The 19,576-nt window shown below is 41.0% G+C and overlaps 1 protein-coding gene across 4 annotated transcripts in view; it reads right to left on the bottom strand.

Moving 5' to 3' along the window:
- Positions 1-453: 453 nt before the first annotated feature.
- Positions 454-19,576, bottom strand: part of PDGFD (platelet derived growth factor D) — a 139,919-nt gene continuing 120,796 nt past the window's right edge. For all 4 annotated transcript variants that reach the window (XM_015278141.4, NM_001277811.3, XM_015278143.4 and 1 more), the window contains 2 exons: positions 15,853-16,067; positions 454-3,734 (listed from right to left, as the gene is read on the bottom strand). In XM_015278141.4, the coding sequence (XP_015133627.1) occupies positions 3,600-3,734; positions 15,853-16,067 (350 nt within the window). In that variant the 3' untranslated portion in view covers positions 454-3,599. The remainder of the gene's footprint in view (positions 3,735-15,852; positions 16,068-19,576) is intronic.

Raw genomic sequence — 19,576 nt, 5'->3', positions numbered from 1 at the left:
TACGGGTTCTAAGTGTCTATATAGGATACTCAGTGCACTTCTGATAGGGAAAAAATATTCTCCGACCATTAAATATGTCCTTGTTCACTGTGCACAAGGTAACTGTTGCTTTTGTTAGGGAATGTCTGTTCTGTCTGCCTTGGTTCAGTCCTTCTTCTTCTTCTTCTTCTTCAAAAGAAAAAAAAAAAAGAAGAATATACACATTGTTTCTTTGAATAGCAAGGACCAGACTGCTGAGCTGCTGCTGCTGCTACACAAGGAAGCTTTTCTACCATTGGGGTTTACACTCAATTATCATAAAATCACACTCCGTTTTTTTTTTCCTGATGGTATTCCTGGATCTGACTGCTAAAAGTCTCTCAGATACCTCATCTGGATGGTGTCCTGTTGTGGAAATGTCCTCCAGTAAATTGTCTTAATTAATCAGAACTCTGAATGAACACTCAAAGCATCTTATTTCAAAAGCAGTATTTATTTATTTTTTTCATCAAGATAAGACACATTACATACTGCATAAGGTAAAAAATAGTGCTACAAGAGCTGCATTTAACTGAGATAACAAAAAAATATATAGAGAGATTGCACTTGGGAAAGTAGGCTCTATCCCAGAAGAATACACTAAATAAAAAGCTAGCGAGTGGCTTTGAAATTATTCGAGTTTCTTTAGGAAATGTATTTCTTTTAGAAGGTTCCAATTCCACAAAAAAAATGATATATTTTTTAATAGCGCTGTTTTTAAGTTAAAATAATATGTAAACATCATAGCAATTATTACACAGACAAAATAAAGGTGTGGAAAAACATCTCGGCAATTGCTGCTAATAAATAAAAAGGAAAAGTTTGGCTGGTGCTTGATTTCACCAGGGTCAGCACAGCATGCGGCTGAGGAGTTTGGAAATGCTTCCTATTTTGTGCCCAGTTGAGTGTACTTTTGAGAAACTAAACATTAAGAGGGTAATCTCTATTACAGCAATCTCTTTTACAGCTGAATCTTCCTACTGGATCCTAGCATCCACTGCTGCCTCCATCAAATTCAGTTAGCCAAACTATTGGCTGTACAGCGTTTACCATGTTTCACACCATTTGCCTTGGTCTGTCTTCATTAAGATGCTCAAATCACATTTCTAGTTTCTTTCTTGCACAATGAAAAGAGAGTAAACTCCCATACTAGGTGATTTCAAACTAATGCACGCTCGGGAAGGAGCATCTCTCTCCCCGCTGCCCATTGAAGTGACTTAGGCTCCTAGATGAGGCTGGCAGCCACATATCAGGCAGTGTGAATAGCCCCTGGGACAGGGCAGTTTGGGATGCAGACTGGGCGAACAAGCAGAGATGCGTGGGGAATGCCGTGCACAGCGGATGCCTGATTCACATCTTCCCTTGAGGGGTGGGTATTGGGAATTACAGGACCACTCAGAGCACAGAGTCATGAGACAGATGCTCCCTATCACCGATGCTATCAGGCTGGAGTGCTTAGGCATACTTGCGGTGCAATGCAGCCAGGAATAGATGCTAGAGAGTGCACTGTTTCAAAAACAGTCAGTACTGTCAAGATCTCACATGCAATTTTCTTCCCAAATTAGCTGAAAATTATGGAAGGGCTGGGTCAATCCTGTTGTGAAGCTAGAGTCAGAAAAAGAATGAAGTCTTTTTTAAGCAGTTCTGAAATAAGAAATGAAGCTGGCAATCTTTGGTTACAGTGTTGTTCTTTTAAAGTGAATTGCTTTGAAAAATGATGAATCACTTCCCAACTCAGCATTTGGGAACATTTTTAAATAGACATCTGCGAGCCAGAGAGGAAAAATTAATATAAATAATAATTAAAAAAAAAATAACCCACACATTTTGAATCTTAAATGTTAAAATACAAGAAGGAAAGCAACACAGCATTTCTAAGGGACGTTTCAGTAAAGTTTTGTTAAAATTATATAAAAAAAAGCACTTATAAAATACTTGAGCTGATAAAGAGGCTGTCAGAACATTACTGCACTTCTACAACAAAACTGTATATTACTAAAACATACTGGCTTAAAGAATCTCAATATTATACTATAGCACGTGCCAGTTTCCACTAATGTCAAACTACTTGGCTCTTTCAGAGAGGCAGAAACCCAAGAGGCAACACGAACAAGATGAACCGCTGCAGTCTGTATCTGCTGTTAAATATAAAACCTCGACCATTAAACATGCCACCCTATTCTTTCTGCTACATTCATGATAAAGACTCCAGTTCTTCCATAAACTTCAATCTGCCTGTGTTTTACTCTGAACAGTTTCTGGAGCAGCATTTTATAGCCTTAAAGCTAGCTTGAAGGATGTTTTTTTCCTTTCTCATGGAGAGCACTTTCATAATATTTAAAAAGGCATAGGAAGCTATGTTGTAGCTTTTACAGTGCTTATTTTATTCTGGGGTGGTGTTTATAATATTCTTGTGCTCGTTAATAAATGATGCATACTTTCCATGACAGACAGACATTGCTTAATGAGTTAATACGCCTCAGCGAAATGCAATCTAAAAGAAATTCACTGTCAACAGTTTAACCATGGCAATACACATAGCTGAAGTGAAACAACAAGCCTCAGATAACTAAGATTAATGGATATATGACAAAGTTATAATAATCCATATTTAAAACAAACAAACAAACAAACCCCAAACCAAGTAACGATAATTAAATCTCAAGCACAGTTTAGTTTCCCAGTAACACAACTACAACACGAATCAGTATTTTCAACAAACAAGTGCCCTGTCTTCACCGTCTGCTTTGGGAGACATGGCACTTCTCCAGCTATGGCAAGGAGGGGACCAGGCAGAGATCAGAACCAGCCCCAGCCCACAGGGATTTGCCTGGGGACCTGGAGGGCCCCATCTCACCATGCTTGCAGAAGCATATGGATGATGGCTCCTGCGGAGTCACTGTGGCAAAGGTGCCTCTGTATCCCCTACCACCACCGGTGTCCCAGCTTATGCAAAGCATTTACTAATTTTGGCATGAGATTTGCTTGAGGACAGATAGTGAGATTTGACTCCACTGGTCTTTTATTTCATGCAATAAAGGGTTTTCCTCATTGCACAGCACTCTCCTGGGAGGGGATGCTGGCAAGTTCATTCTCAGAGCTGGATTAACCATTTTACAATTGCATGGGCTCAAATTCTCCCTTCATTTATACCCACAAAACCCTACTGACAGGAGAGTTCAACAGGTAGAAATGGCAGCAGAATTTGAGCGTAGGAAATGGTGAGTGAGAGATCTGCAGAAACACAACAAATGCTCTTTCATTGCCAGCTTAGACAACCTCGGTGGGCCTTGTGTGCCTAAAAACTGTGAGTGACCTTTGAAAATCTCAACCCTCAGACTCTAGCTATAGCAACCATAATGCTGATACATAAATGTATGATATACCTGTTTAGCTGCCATGGCACTAATCAGCCCAGCTATGCTGAAACACAGCAATCATTTCTTCTAATTGCAAAGGCAGGCTAGTAGCAAAGTTCAAATGATTAGTGACTTAAGGTCCTCAGAGCAATCCTGCTTAAAAGTAAATGTCTGGTAAGCTGCAATTAGTGGCTCTTATGTTTTTTTCTTTTTTCTTTTTTTTTATCGGGGTGGTCTTGAACTGCAGATGCAATCACAACGATCATGATGATCCAACTGTATATCTACTAAAGCCATGTTCTTTCTTGCTTTGCCTTTCTTTCGGGGATGCTCCGCCTCGGGGACAAATTTCAGCACCTGGGAGAATGAAGAGAAATGCATCAATTAAAAAACAGTGTTAGGAGATCTGAAGAGGAGAGTGTTGGGGAAGCTCCAACCTCATCTGCAGCTTGCGCACACACCTCTGCCCATGGACCCACACCCACCTGCAGGTTCACAAGACAACCTTTAGGCAGTCTGTCCTGGCAACACATCTGTACTGTGGTGTTTTGTCCTTTATTTCCCCTTTTGGAAGGGGGGGGTGCTTGGATTCTATCTCGGAGCTCCAATTTTACTTACTGCCCATCAAAGCACATTTTTGTTACACTGCCAGCTTCTTCTTTTCTCTCTGTGACACCCTGCTGCATTGTTTCTCCTAGAGCTTTGACAGACTGGATTATTTCCTACCTCAGGTATCTTTGTATCATGCAGTTCCCTAACCATGTCCAGAGCTGCTCCTTTGCACGCTGATTATCAGGCATGTTTCCTTTGGCTTGTCTTTCCAGTCCCACAAATATTTGAATTGTTCTGACCCATCTTTCATGCATACTTCTGCTCTAAAGAACAAGCAACATTTTTTTAATGCAATTTGAAATGTCTGAAGCGCATCTTTAGAATAGGTCCAAAACTGAAATGCCTGTTAAGAGGCAGAAAAAGAATGGAGCTTGCACAAAATTTGTACCTAGAGTTTCTCTGGAATCTGACTATTATTGGCTTCTCTTAAAAATTCATGCCTTACATGGAAAAGTCTCTTAAGAATTCACTGTGAATAATGTGAAAGGAAACAACAAGCCAAACAAAGCAAGAATAATACCCTAGGGAAATGTACATAGTAGAAGAGACTTCTGAAAGCAAACCACCTCACCCAACCATATAGGCAAGATAACAGCAAGACTCAAAAAGAGAGTCAATGGTTACAAAGAAAAGGGGTGACAAATACAAGATGCAACAAAGGAAATCCTATTTGCGTGTAGGGAAAGAAATAATGTGAGAGTGGTTAAACACTGGAGGAGGTTGCCCTGAGAGGTTGTGAAAACCCTGTAGATTGTCAAAGTTAATAGCACAAAACCTTGAGCAGCCTCATCTAACTTTGAAATTCCCTGCTTTGAATGGGAGATAGGGCTGGATGACCCCTAGAGATGCCTTTCAACCCAAATTACTGTATGAAACTGTGATTTCATGAAAATGGTGTGGATATGTGGAAAACATCCATAATGTTGAGTCCTATCTCATCTGCTGTGATAGTGTATGTATGTGAACAGACTGTTAAGGGCTGAGCAGCATGGAAGTTTGCAGGGGCATGCTTAAGTGAGCCTGCTGTTGGATTCAGAGTATCTATGTAAGAGCTTACATCCCCACTGCCATGGTGGTGCAAGTCAGGAGAAGGGAATACTCTGTTTTGTTTCATTAGTTTGTTGTTGAAATGCTTATGGTAGTTTAACAGAAGAGGTAATAATTTCAAATTACAGTTCTGAAACTTAAGTGTTCATTTTGATTAAGTACCCAAGCTGAGTTCAGAATAAGAACACTTTAACTCTCCCGTAGCATTTGTCTTCCTAAATCTCACAGCACACTGCACAAAAAGATATGCATCATTGTCAAACTTCTGCAGGCAGAGACTGTGAAACTATTTCCTCAAGGCTCTGTGACAGATCAGTAGAACTACCAGAGGCATTATCTGGCCCTTTTCTTTTTGAAATCACTTACTTACTGATGGGAAGCAGGATGAGGAGAGGTGTCTGCAGGAAGGTGGGCAGGTTCTATTCTCTGGGGCCTCAAGCATGTAATCTCAGAAACCACACGCTAGTGAGGTACTAGAACCAACACACCTCACCCCTTGGCAGACTGTTGTGAGGACATGCTTGGCAAAGGGACTGATCATCCAGATTAGTTTTGCCTGTTCACAAGGTAGAGAGAAGTCTGTCTTGTTTATGACATGCCAAAGCCATTGGTCATGTGGGGAGTGGGACCACTGAGGTCACATGAGTGTCACAACCACAGAAACACCCAGATCTTCAGCACTGAATAACAGGCCTCATATTGTCACTCAGTTATTAACCTCCTTTTAGTACAAAGTACGTTCTGTTCTTCGACCTCAAAACATGGTGCAAGAGTCGAGGTGCTCTGGGGAAGGAGAGGGATTAAGAGGCTGAGTAGCAGATTTACAAAACATTGGCAGCTTCAGCAGAATTAGGATTTCCCAAAAGCTAAATATGAATGGCATGCCTAAGGTTAACCACGAATGCCTGACAGAATTGATGGGGAAGGGAGATGCAGGTGAGCAGCCTTCAAGATAAGACTGTTTGTTCTTCACTGTTAATGCCTGGAGGATAGGAAGGCCATGGGATGTAACAAAAGAGATGAGCATTGAACACAGTATTATTTCATCCTCCCTTGCGTGACAATATTCACATTTCATCTGTGTAATACAGAGAGGAAGGACTGTGCCTAAGAAAGGTACACAGATGGTATTTTAACCTGTTGGGAAGATGTAAATGCTTTCCATTGTTAGAAATGCAGACACAATGCCATTAAAAAGGGGGGAAAAGGGGAGAAAGCAACAAAATGATAGTGGATCTGAATCGATTTTGAACTTCGACTGCCTCAATATAAGCAATGAAGCTCAATGGATACCAGAACAACCCACAGTACCACACTATCATTCAAATAGAAAGGAAAAGAACTCAGTCAGGCTTATAAGGTTATTAAAGGGCTGAAAATAGACTGCATCTTCAAACATACTTCTTTTTTTTTAAATTATTATTTAAGAAAACAGACTTTTAAAACGAATTACATCCACTGAAGCTCAATCCACGATAAAATTCTTTACTTAAGGAAGCCTTTCATCAAAATCTGAAAAATTTTGGTGATTGGCACTTTGCAAGATCGTGGGTAGGTAGATCTGCTTTTATCAACTGAGAGCAAATGAAAGTATGCAATGGGATGAGAACAAAGATTTGGTCTGTATTTAAGCCATCACACCTCCTGGCAGCTTGGGGATTTTCCCTGTGTTTTATATTAAGGAACATGAGCACAGTATATGGGCTTTGCTGATAAGAGTAGAAAAATGAATTGGCAGGCACTTCCTCAGACAAGACAGGAAAGCAGTGTTTGAACACAGCTGAAATTGGACTGCTTTAATAGCTGATCACAGAACTGATGTTCAAAGCTTTCAGTCTAGCTTCCATCTAATAGTTTTAGTTTCAGCTAAATACAGAGAACTGAAAAGAATCAGGAAGTAAGGCCATTTCTTGTGACCACGGTAGTTGAAAGAAAACCCTTTCTTCTGAAAATAGCTGCTCTTTATTCATTACATGGTCAGTTCCTTTAAGGTGAGGATCTACAGGGTTAATGAAAACAGTTCAAAGAAATTTTGTTTAGGACACTTTATTCTCCCTTTTTGATGGGGTCGGTAGAATTTCTGCTGTAAGAAAATAAGGATATGGAGAAGGACTGGACCATTCAAATGATTTATTTTCTGTGGGTGAAAAGACGAATAATTTTGCAGTTTTCAAATTAAAGGAGCAACATCTATGATTGCTAACCCAACTGTTGTGCCCCAGCTGTTTCTCACAAAAAGTATATGACAGACATACAGCACTCTTCAAACACTGAGTTAATGATGGACATTACATATTTAAAGAAAAATAAAAGCAAGACATAGGACTTAATGTCTGAGATGGATTTGGTGTTTATGGGTAATACAATGAAAACTATCAGGGCCTTGTAACACTTCTCATGCAGATAAATCCATAGGAGTGTGCCAACATGCTGGACAGTATTTTTTGTAAATGGGCCTGAGCATTGGAGAGGTTTAGAGGCCAGGTGACTGTGGCAACTTCCTTGGGACTGGTGGGGAAGGAAATAAAATGTTTACGCAGTTTTCCGTGACAGGAGTCTTGCCTGCTGACAGTGCACTGAATTGGGATTCTTTTAACTGAAGAACAAAGCCATCACCAAAAACAGCTTCTGGAGGCTGAAGCCAGATAACCTCAGTCTGGAGTCAGAGAACACCTGTTTAAGTCAGGCTGACTCATCATTTGGAAAGCACACCATGAACCTGAGGGGTTTACAGTCTCGGTTTGAGGACATCAGAAAAGAGTTGTGTTTTAGTAAGTATACAATACAAGATCAGGGTGTGCTCTGGGGACAGCAGAGTGCTCTCCAGCAGCCTGCGGAACAAAGGAAGTTCCCCCCTCTAACCACAGCAGATCTACAAAAGCACTTCATAACTTGATTTCAGGATCAGCAGGGCATGTTCACGGGCTGAGAAAAGCAGGGCAGTGATGACTGCTAGGGAAAGGCCCATCTGGGGGTATTATGTTCACCCTGATCCACACCCAGCACTTCTTCAGTCGAAGCATGAACAGAGGCAACTCCAGAAGAATGGTACTGGTACACCAGTAGCACCCACTTCTGGAAGAGGGTGTTAGGCTTGCTCTGCTAGCTAAGAAAGGAGCCCGACAGTTGACTCTCAGCTTTAGATGGGTAGAGACATATGGGGAAAACCACTCCCTCCTTGCTGTGTATCATTTACCTTTGAAGTTTTTTCCCTGATGAGGCTAAGAAGACCAGAAATTATCAAAACCATGACTGTAGTTTACCAAATACTTGGTTGGCTGCTTATTCCACAGAAAAATGATGGAGAGCAACTCTGGATCCTATTTGAGATTAATATTTTAGTGAAATTTGTACTTTGCAGGGCTTATTTTAACTTACAGCTATTCAGCATGATCTAATCTCCTTTTGCTCATCTAAAAATACTATCATTCTAGTACGCAAACCAAATTACATTTCTCTGAGGTTCATGAAAGAGGACACATCAAAAGCACAAAACATTCAACGCAGATCCAAGTTCTGATACAGACAAAAGATCTTACTCAGCAATTTTTCAAGGTTATCTCATCCAAAGGTCACAAATAGTTTGGCTGTGCCACTAGCATAAGAAACCAAGCATCATGGGAATGTGGTACATAATTTAGCATAAGGACCTTTATTCCAGTAGGACTGTAGCCTAAAATAACAACACAGACCTAAAGCTATGTTCTCTCTTACCAGGCATAATTGCAGGATATCAGGAAGAAAATAAAAAGGGTTCATTTGATCATCAGTAGTAGCATTCAAAATAAGGGATTATTACCATGGAATCACTGCTTTTAAAAATTATGTGGCTTAAAAGTCAAGAATTTGAAATGCTTACCAAAGCTACAATATTTTTGACATAGCAGATAGCAACAGGAGTCTTACTTTTGGTCATCTGGTCAAGTGTTATGGCTCTGGCCCTTGCTTGTCACTGACCAGATACAGGTGTTCCCTGATTCCCAATTGCCTCTCTATCCAGACCTGTATCACAGCTGTCTCATTAGCTTAACTTCTAGATATCATTCCACGAATTTTCATTTTAATCTAGTAAAACATGAATGTCTATTCTCTCCCTGCACCTCTTTGATCTCGCTGTTCATCCAGTAATCTAGCAGTCACTTCTGGCGCATTCTGTTTCCTTGTATTTGCAGTTTCTTGTATAATATTTCTAAGCATTATCTCTTGTTAGGATAATTCTGTGCTTTTATTGCTGTAACAACCTTTCTGTCTTCTTTGTACGTGTACAATCAACTCTGGGACATGCAACAATCAAACCATATTCCTTACACCTTGGTCTGATGATGCTAGCTCTTTTTAGTCACTCAATTTTCTTCGTTGAGTCATTTTTGTATAGTTATCTTATGTTTCCCTCTGTAAAGACAGGATGAGAATTATTGTCTGCTCTCTCAAGTGCCTCCTTAAGATTTGCTTAAGGTTTACTTCCCTGTGGAAAAAGAAAAAGAAAAAAAAAAAAAAAAAAGAAGACAAAAAGACAAAAGCACAGACAACACCAAATTGTAATTGTTGCACTTCTTAACACCATTGCAGCAGCCTTAGTCAAGTCCCATACCACCTCTTTACTTTCTCCCTGTCCTTTCCTATGCAGCAACAATCTGTATGGACTTATTTCCCCTCTGCAGTGCCTGCTATCCCTTTGCAGGGCTGCAAGGTGTTACGAAGTAGCAACACGAGTACTAATTGAAACGTAGTGGTTAAGAATTAATTGCACATATGTCCTTTGAAGGCAAGCTCCAGTTAACATGAGTCTTGAATAGAGGTATAATGAAAAAAAAAAAAGCAGAAAAGCAAACAAAGCAACACATACACAGTGAAAAATGCATCAGTCTTTACTGTTGAGAAAGTAAGCAGGTAAGGGAGATGCAATCAGCTTTCACCACTTTATTTTTCCTTATGTGCCTCTTAGCTGTTCTGCAGAGTACATTGTTGGTGGAGGTTTATGCACTGTGACAAATACTGGTTGCTACCTTAAGAGCGTTTATTCCTCATGGAAACTCATTTCACATCTCATCAGTTACAGCAATGAGATGGGGAAACCGATTTCTTGTTTCTCCAAGGGATGGATGGCACAGCTGCAGAGCTCGCTGCACAAAGTCCTGGCCTCTCTGGGCAGGGTTACCTCCAGGTTCAAATCCCCTCTCTATTTAAAAGGCAGCTCCAGGCACTTCCAAAGAAATGCACTGCAAGGGGAATCATCCTTTCATTTCAGCTCCCCTTTAGCAAGTTAGATGTAAGCGTTTGATTAAGGGGAGCCACATTCATTTCCATGAATCACTTTGTCTTTGCACAGAGCCCTGCACCATAACTCAGCATCACTTCTGGCAGGCTGTCAGGGAGAGGCATTTTGAGACTGCCAGCGCTAGGCCTGTTTAGTTTGCAGGGTTCATGACACCATGTGGTAAGCTGTGAGTGTTCATGAGCTCTGGTCTCAAGCAAACCCAGAAGCAGTGGAAAACCACAGAGTATCACAAGACTCCTGCAAAAGAAAACACACCCATAAAACTAGCTGTTTACTCAAGCTTTGGACCTTTTTATTTCTGGAAATTGCTGAGTATTCTGGTTAAGTTATGGCAGACTTCCAAGTTATAAAAAAAACAACAACAACAAAAAAACACACACACACACACAAAACCCCAATGTCTTATTATTAGCATTTCTCAGGGCAATTAAGATGCCACATACTGGGGCATTCTCATTTTCTCTTTCTCACTGCCGTTGCATTATTTCTTACAATTGATAGGAAAGAGCTGCGCGGTCTGTTCAGGGAACTGCAGCAGTAACAGCTTGGGGGAAAAGTGATTGCTATTAGTCCTGAGATGCAAGAAGGGGATGCTGGGAGACCTTGGTGATGAGAACAGTTCTAAGGCTTTGAACAGGAACTGAAAAACATCAAGAGCGTCAGAAGGCAACCTTGAAATCTCTCCGGACTGTAAGCCTCTCTGAACAAACACATGGCACTGGTCTGCATCCAGAGGTGTCAGTATACCACTGCTGTGGTACTGCAGGATGCTGGCTGCGGAGTAAGGGGTAGCTCAGAAATGTTAGACAACTTATACGTGTTTTCCAGTTTTTACTATTGAGGTCAAATGCATCCATGTGTAGGATATGTAGCTATGGCGGGTAAAGGAGCTTGGCAGATGAAGCCCTAGGATAGCATTTAGGCAAATTTCATCTGGCAAGAAAAGAAATTCTGGAAATGATTTTGTTTCAGTTGCTACAAACATGTCCTTTGCTCGGCTGTCTTGTACTTTGGTGTCTTTTGCAACTGAATCAAAGTAATTTGAGACTTGCATTTAAACCTGGTTGACCTTGTCCTGGAGCAGAAGGCAAAGGTTTTAAACAAAATTACTGGCTCTGGGGACATCATAATGCATGAAACTCCATCCTTTGTCACGAAATGAAAGGCTTTTTGATTAAGGTTAGTGGGTTTCAAATTGGCTTCATAAAGAATAAAGCATAGAATCACAGAATCATAGAATGGCCTGGGTTGAAAAGGACCACAATGATCATGTAGTTTCAAGCCCCCTGCTATGTGCAGGGTTGCCAACCACCAGACCAGGCTGCCCAGAGCCACATCCAGCCTGGCCTTGAATGCCTCCAGGGATCCATCCACAACCTCCTTGGGCAACCTGTTCCAGTGCGTCACCACCCTCTGGGTGAAAAACTTCCTCCTAATATCTAACCTAAACCTCCCCTGTCCCAGTTTAAGACCATTCCCCCTCGTCCTATCACTATCCACCCTCGTAAACAACCATTCCCCCTCCTGTTTATATGCTTTCTTCAAGTACTGGAAGGCCACAATGAGGTCTGCCCGGAGCCTTCTCTTCTCCAAGCTAAACAATCCCAGTTCCCTCAACCTTTCCTCATAGGAGAGGTGCTCCAGCCCTCTGATCATCTTAGTGGCCCTCCTCTGGACCCGCTCCAAGAGCTCCACGTCCTTCCTGTACTGGGGGCCCCAGGCCTGGATGCAATACTGCAGATGGGGCCTCACAAGAGCTGAGTAGAGGGGGAGGTACATGGCTCTAAAGCTGACGTGTCAAGAAGCTTCTCCTCTGTACATTTACTTCTAGATGATTATGTGGAATTAGAATTAAGTGTTGAGGTAAATAAATAATGAAACTGACTGCCTGTGTGAGGCCAGTAATAATAATAACGATAATAAAGTGGAAAATATTTTGCAATAAAATTAATGGACACATCTTTAGCATGTCATACATGAATTTATCTGCATGACTTCCACTCGCATTAATGGCAGCCGCTTGGCTAAATTTCTGCTCAGTGAGCTGTTAATTCATCCCTAAGGCATTAAGTTTAAATTCAAACTTTCAGAAGCCATGTAATGCTAAAGCTGAAACTTTGCCTTAAACTCATACAATTTTGAGAGAACAAAGGAGTAGCATAATAAATAAGCAGTAATGTGTTAAACTGAATACTGAATTTCCAGAATTTAGTGGTTAATTTTATATGCTGTGACATTCTGATTCTGATTCTGACCATTACCTGGTTAGTGTGGTATTCTAGTGTTCCAGTACTGATGTTCCCAAGACACAATGAATGACACTAGCTAACATGCTTACGCCCAACATTTTTTCTAGCTGCTGTTTTCAGTCTACTCTGCCCTGGTGAGGTCACGTCTGCAATACAGTCCTGGGTTCCCCAGTTCAAAAAAGACAGAGATCCTATAAAGAGAGCAGGGGAGGGCAACAAATATGATAAAGGGCCCGGAGCATCTCCTGTATGAGGAAAGGCTGAGATCTGTTTGGAGAGGAAAAGGCTGAGAAGGAATCACATCACTGTTTATAAACATCTTAAGTGTGGGAGTCAAGTCGATAGGGCTGGACTCTTTGGTGGCGAGCAACAGTAGCACAGGGGACAACAGGCAGAAATGAGAATGCAGGAAGTTCTATTCCAGCAAAAGGAAGAACTTCTTTACTGTCAGAGTGATGGAGCCTTGGAACAGGCTGCCCAGAGAGGCTGTGGATCTCCTCCAGAGATATTCAAGACCCATCTGGATACTTTCCTTTGCGACCTACTGTAGGCAACCTGCTTTAGCAGTGGGTTGGACTGGATGATTTCCAGAGGTCCCTTCCAACCCCTGCAATTCTGTAATTCAGTAGTTGGCTTAAGCTCTGACACAGATATGACACAAGATTCTCAGTTTATATTTTACTTCTAATTATCTTAGAATTGCTCTGAATTTGAATTATGCACTCTTATATTTAAGTATTGAAATTCCACATAGATTTTCTGTGCAAAAAAAATCAAATTCCTTTTTATAAATTTAAATTAGCTCCCTTTCAGTACTCCTCAGACTGTATTTGGTCTTTTTCTAAGGAGAAAATTATTTGGAGAAGACCTGAATGTCCTGTAGGCAGTATTCACTACTTTGTATCTTTCGCTGTGCCTTCTCTTATTGACAGTTTTTTTCTACATGAAAGGATCCAAAACTTTTGAGCCATTTTCTTTAAAAATTGTTTTGATGTGTATCATCTTCTGTGTCTCTACTGATGTATGGTTTGTGCTTCTATTTATCTTTTCTGCACCTGCCTGCATACTTCTAAGCACCAACAGTCAAAATCCATACAAGTACCCCGCCTGTTTATCTGAGCCATAGTAAATGCTTGCTGAGCTATTCTGTTCACATCTGTTTCTGCAGAATACCCTCACTTGCTTTTTTCTCACCATCTCTGCAACAAACATTTTCCTGAACCTCTTCACAGTGATTCACCACTCGACCTTTAGTCCAGCTTCCATTCCCCATTTCCCCCTCCTGTCCTCTCACAAACAGTGGTATATACATAAATACTCAAGCCTGCTTGTCCCAATGCTTGCTGCTTTTCTAAATTGCATTTATAAGTAGTTTCACAGGTCTGCTGTAAACCCTTGCAGCCTTCCATGCTGTGAAAGTACTTTATCTCCTGCGTTATCTGTCATTCTTGCCACTCTCTGTTCACCCCCTTCCAGACAGATCATACATGAAGTAATGCTTAATCCCCATGTCGGGAGCACCCACAGATATTTACTTCCCGTGTAGCAAACTGCTTCTCTTCCACCTCTTTGCTCTTTAGCTAATCCATGACTGATTGTGTCTGGTAGACTGTCAGCTCTCTGAAGGAGGTGCCAGGCCTTTCAGCATTGCTATATAATGCTGTGTATGAACATTCATTCATATGTAAAACATTCTAGCTTTATTTTATCAGCTTGTAGTCATCTAGGTGTTTTATGCGTATAATTTTTTTTTCCAATTCACTTTTCTACCATTGAGATAAGGCTTTTTGCTCTGTAATTACCAGGGTCATCCCCTGCATCTTGCTTAAAATTAGATAAAATATTAATTATTCTCTAGACCCAGCTGATGTGAATTATGCCATATGCTGCAGCTAATGGTGAGAAAAATCTCCTACATGGAAAATAACTACACTGTTCACAGTGAGGCCAAAGGTCTGACCCTAAACAGCCTCCGGATACTTCAGCCCGTTTCTCCCAAGTTAAAGCCTTTATGAGCACACCTCATAAAGGTGTTTTTAATCACCTCCAGATTAAAAGTCATAGAATCACAGAATCATAGAATCATAGAATTACTTAGGTTGGAGGGGACCTTAAAGTTCATCTAGTTCCAGCTCTCCTACCATAGGCAGGGTTGCCCATGCCCACTACCATGAAGTTCCCCTTAACTTGAGACTTAAGTAGCAACTCAGGCTCTTAAAAGAGGTATGTGTTTGAAACTAAGTCAGCATGACATACTGGTACTTGCTTTCAGACACTGACAGTCTCATACCAAGTAACCTTCCTAGATATGTTCAATTTGCTGAACATTGTTTATGTCTGGTTTTGAAAATGCTGATTCAGAGGCAAAAAAAATTTCCTTGTTCTCCCCAACAAAGGGAACTTGTTTTTTCTGAATGCTACAAATAAATATTATGGACTTTCTTCTCATCTAGAATTTTGCATTAAAAAATGCTGAGTGGGAAAAAAACAACAACAAACTAAGGCTGAAAGATTCAACTTTCCTACAGGCAATAAATCTGCAAGGGAGGAGAGTTTACAAACAACTTAATTTTCATTTCCTACTGTGACCATAAGTTTAAGAGACACAGTATAAGCCAAGAGGAAGCACAGTCAAATGCCTCAAGGAACAGATATCTCTGTTACTAAAAAGAGTATTTTCACTGTATGTGACTGAGTTGGTCTTTCATTGAGAAAATCAGTCCAACATTAGCCTAACTCACTGGCGGTATGTGGTAGCATCCATGTAGAGAGGTGGCAGAAGTTATCTTCAGCTTCTAAATTAACTTACCCATAAATGTGTGTTAACATCCCTTCCCTGCACACATAAACCTCCTCTCACCCTGCTCTGTCATCACTCCAAACGTAAATCCCCGTTGGACTGTTTGCATCTGTTGTAGTTCCACCGCCTGTTGCAGCTGAAGATGTGAATGTGAGTCATGAGGTATCAAACAGGGATCCAATATATACAACAAAAACAATGTTGAGACTAAATCTAGGCTCCATCTCTGGGCTACATGAACCTGTCTGGAAGCGCAGGCAGATCACTCTCGTCAGGAAGGACACTGGTCATGGTGGGTGCTCACTGAAACGTCCTGGCCTCTCCCAAACAACAGCATCTCTGCCTGTCAGTGAATTTTTACCCAGCTTTACAATGCAGATGCAACATGGTAATTAACACAGCACCACACATAGGTCTGAGAAAAACCTTCAGAATTCACATAAGCAAATAAATAAACAAAACAAGTACCAAAGGAAAGAAAAAAAGTACCTCATGATATTTTTTCACTGTTTTCCCGGACATGCACGTGCAGGATTTCCAATTTGAAGTTCCACAGCCACAATTTCCTCCACAGCGCTGGACAAGGAGGCAGCGAGGGAAGAAAACAGCATTTGTCAACTTCAGTTCTTCCCTTAAATTGACAGAGTAGTTTCTCGGAGTGCAGCTGTAGCGCTTCACATCGTCATTCAGCCTGTCCAGGTCAACTGTAATGCAAAAGGGGCTTCATTAGTAAGGTCTAAATGGGACGTTGTCCCAGTTCATACTGCTCCCTGGGCAGCCAGTAACAAAGTGATGTGCTCCTGGTCAGGAAATACATAAAGTATAGCAGTGATTTCTGAACAGGTAAGTGTAAACCCACCCATTTTAACTCATTACAGGTGGCCATCATGTCTCTCATCCTGCCCACAGTGACTCCCACACGCAGGCTCACACAGACTATAAAGGTGATGAGAGAGCTTGTAATAAAACACAGGGCCTGAAAGCTCAAGGCTAGTTATTTTACTTGCTGTGTCACTGACCTGCTGGGTGACAGATTCCACCTCTGCCCCTCTCTTCCCTGATTATACCCTATTTAGCTGAAGTTATTTTTATTCTGGGCACAATATTTTGCCTAACGGCAGGCATACAAAGGGCAAACACTTTACAGGAGGCTCTTCCTGTGGCCAGCAGACAAACATCTTTGTAGAGAGATCCATCCCTTCCTCAGAAGGGCCTCCAAGACAGGTGGCACTCCTCGCTACCCTCAATTGCCCATGTTGGTTATGGATAGAGTCTGGATACCTCACTTTTAGGTGCCTAAATCAATCTAAGCAATATTAATTTTAGTTTTTAAGTGCTACTATAATAGGCATGCAAATAAATACAATTAAAACTAATGAGCTTCACTGAACGCCAGTGGTTGGTTGATATTTAAATGCCTGTTATTTCCGTGAGATGTGTCATGTAAACAAGCAGTAAAGCCAACCATAAAAATAACTTATAGACTATCCACTGTGAGTTTAAGTGCTGTTTCTAGCTTTATCTTGCAAAGCTAAAATAAAATTTAAAAAAAACTTCTACAAATCCATTTTCCACAACTGTGACACAGTTACAAGTAACACACTCAGTTAATTTTATTTCTGTAAGTTTCCTGATTTATCTTTCCATCCTTTTCTACTTTCTTCTTTTCTGTAGGATCCTGTCCACCAACTAAGTGTCTAAAATCTTACTAATTCTTTCAAGATTGGAGGATATGGGAACCTGTGTTAAAAAGTGAGATCCTTCAGATTGAAACCAGAAATCAAATTAAAATGCATTTTGGACTCACGAAGCTTGAAAGCTGGAGAACTCATCTTTTTTTTTTTTTTTTAATTAAAATCTTCAAATTTCAGGGAAAATGGACATCATAAATAGTGTTTCTCAATACCAAATCATTAAATTTATGAACTTCTTAAAAAATGAGACAAGTTGCACTGAGAAGATAAATTAAGCTGGACAAAGAGAAATAATATAACATGATTGGAGGGCATAGAAGACAAAAAAATCGCCTCTCATCCTGAACAGTATTTGCTAACAGGCACATGGACACGAAGCAGGAATTGTTCAAATGGGAACTGAGATAACATACAGATTTTCACAGGCGTGTTGAATAGCTCAGCATCCCCTTTGGTACTGAGCACACCTATACCTGTGCTATGCTACAAACGTGAAAAGCTCCAGAAAAAGACAGAAGCACTGCAACTCTCCATTCCATCTGTGACTCAGTCCTTGTCATGAAGTAAATTGTGGCAAAAGCTGTGATTTGTAAATATCATGCACCTCTACATTCTGGCCTTGAGGTACTCATTGGTTCACAGCAGATATGCAAGAGACAAAGGTGCATAAATGTCATGAGCACTGTTATACAGAATCATAGCAGCTTCACTTTCCTGGTAATATGTTATCTCAGTCAAAGGGAATTTTGCAGATAAATTGTAATTTTATAGCAATCGTGATACATCTCGCTGTGAAATCTCAGTGGTTATGTCCAGAGATCTTGCATCTCTCCAGAAGAGGTATAGATCATCCTCCTTATACAAGCACAAAATCAATGGGGCTGCTGCTACATGCCTGCAATGGAAGAAAAATACATCCCAAATGTCTACAGCCAGGACTTAGAAGACCAGAGAATATTGATTTTTTTGTTTTAACGGCTGATATTTTGTTCTCCACTGTCATTCTTCAAAGCCACCCCTTCTCACCGCAGCTTCTAAGGGTAATCCTCACAGGGAAGTGTTTCCCACTCATCTAAACGTTCTCATCAGGATCTCTGCCAGCTCAGCTTTGCTTACTGATAAAGCAAGGGGGTACCAATCTGCCTCATATTTGTTTCAGTTGATTGACACAGAGAAAGTAACCAAAGAAATAAAGAGAGCAGAAAATATTCTGCCTTCAAGATTAACTGGATTTCTTGAGAGGAAAGCCCACAGCCTCCACAGTCTGCACTGCAGCAGTCCAGAGGCAGAGATGCTGATACAAGCAGGATCCTGCTGAGGGAGGCTGCCTGTAGACGCAGATGGCATTTGTGGATGGTGCAGCTCTAGACTGAGTTAGCACAAATGCTCAGAACTTTAATTCAGCATTGACCACCATGCCTCCTGTTGAGGTGATAAAACAAGCAAGGCTTCTGGCAAGAGCCTACTCATTAGGGAGGGCCCAGACCCAGGTGGCATCAAGTGGCATCTCTGTGCAGGTGGAGATGTCCAGAGGACTGAACAAAATGTGCTCTATCACAGATGGAATTTCTCCTCAGGCTCAACAGTTCTTAATCCTGCATTGAGCTGATACCTATTGTCACAGCTGTTGTTATCAGCACAGGAATGAGTCTTTGTAATGAGACTGGCAGAGAGGGAAAGCATTTAAAGGACCAGGGTGAGGGTCCTTCCTGCAGAGAGCATTATATCTATCTCAGTAGCACACATATTAACCTCAGTACTTAAGCTGCTCAATTCAAATGGCAAGGGGTGACCAGGCAAAGTTGAGGAAAGGCTTTGCTCAGTAGTGGGCAAAAGCCCAGTTTTGATGACTTTGAGAAGTCTTTGCAGTCTCTTAGGCTGTAGCTGAGTCAGTACTGTGGAGAGCTGTTGACTTGCTTGAAGCATGGGAGGGAATAACCAGATAATTAGGATAACTTCTGCTCTATGCAGTATGAAAAGATCAGCTATTTTTGATGAGAGCTCAAAGCTTTCAACGGATGCATTTTTCAGGAATTCCAAAATCAACCAGTGCAAAAATACACAATTTTTAGCGTATTTTTCCACGACAAACTATTTTTGAAAAATTTCCAATACAACTGCATGAATTCTCCCTGACTGAATATTCACAGCATTCTGGAAATGACATATCTGTAGTTCTCAGGACCCCCAAACGCACAGTTTTCATTTAACATGTGAAGTCCCTTTGGTATATCACATCTCGGGCTCAGACTGAAATGGACAAAGTTCATGGTGGTAAGGTCTCATTGCAGTGATGCTGAAATTATACAGATAGCTGTAAGCAGAGAAGGAAAGATTAAATAACAGGTTGAAGAGATACAAACAAAAAGTCACCTGGAGGTAAACCCAGCGTTTTTGGCTTTGCTCTGCCAAAATCCTGTGCTTGGTGGGATAAAGTGACTGTGCAACATCTATGAGCAGCATGTCATGGTTGTATCACACTTATACCCACCAACAGATTCCACTGCCTGATTAGATTT

Source organism: Gallus gallus, chromosome 1 (genome assembly GCF_016699485.2).
Source record: "Gallus gallus isolate bGalGal1 chromosome 1, bGalGal1.mat.broiler.GRCg7b, whole genome shotgun sequence".
Taxonomy (NCBI): domain Eukaryota; kingdom Metazoa; phylum Chordata; class Aves; order Galliformes; family Phasianidae; genus Gallus; species Gallus gallus.
This window is presented reverse-complemented; position numbering and strand designations above follow the sequence as displayed.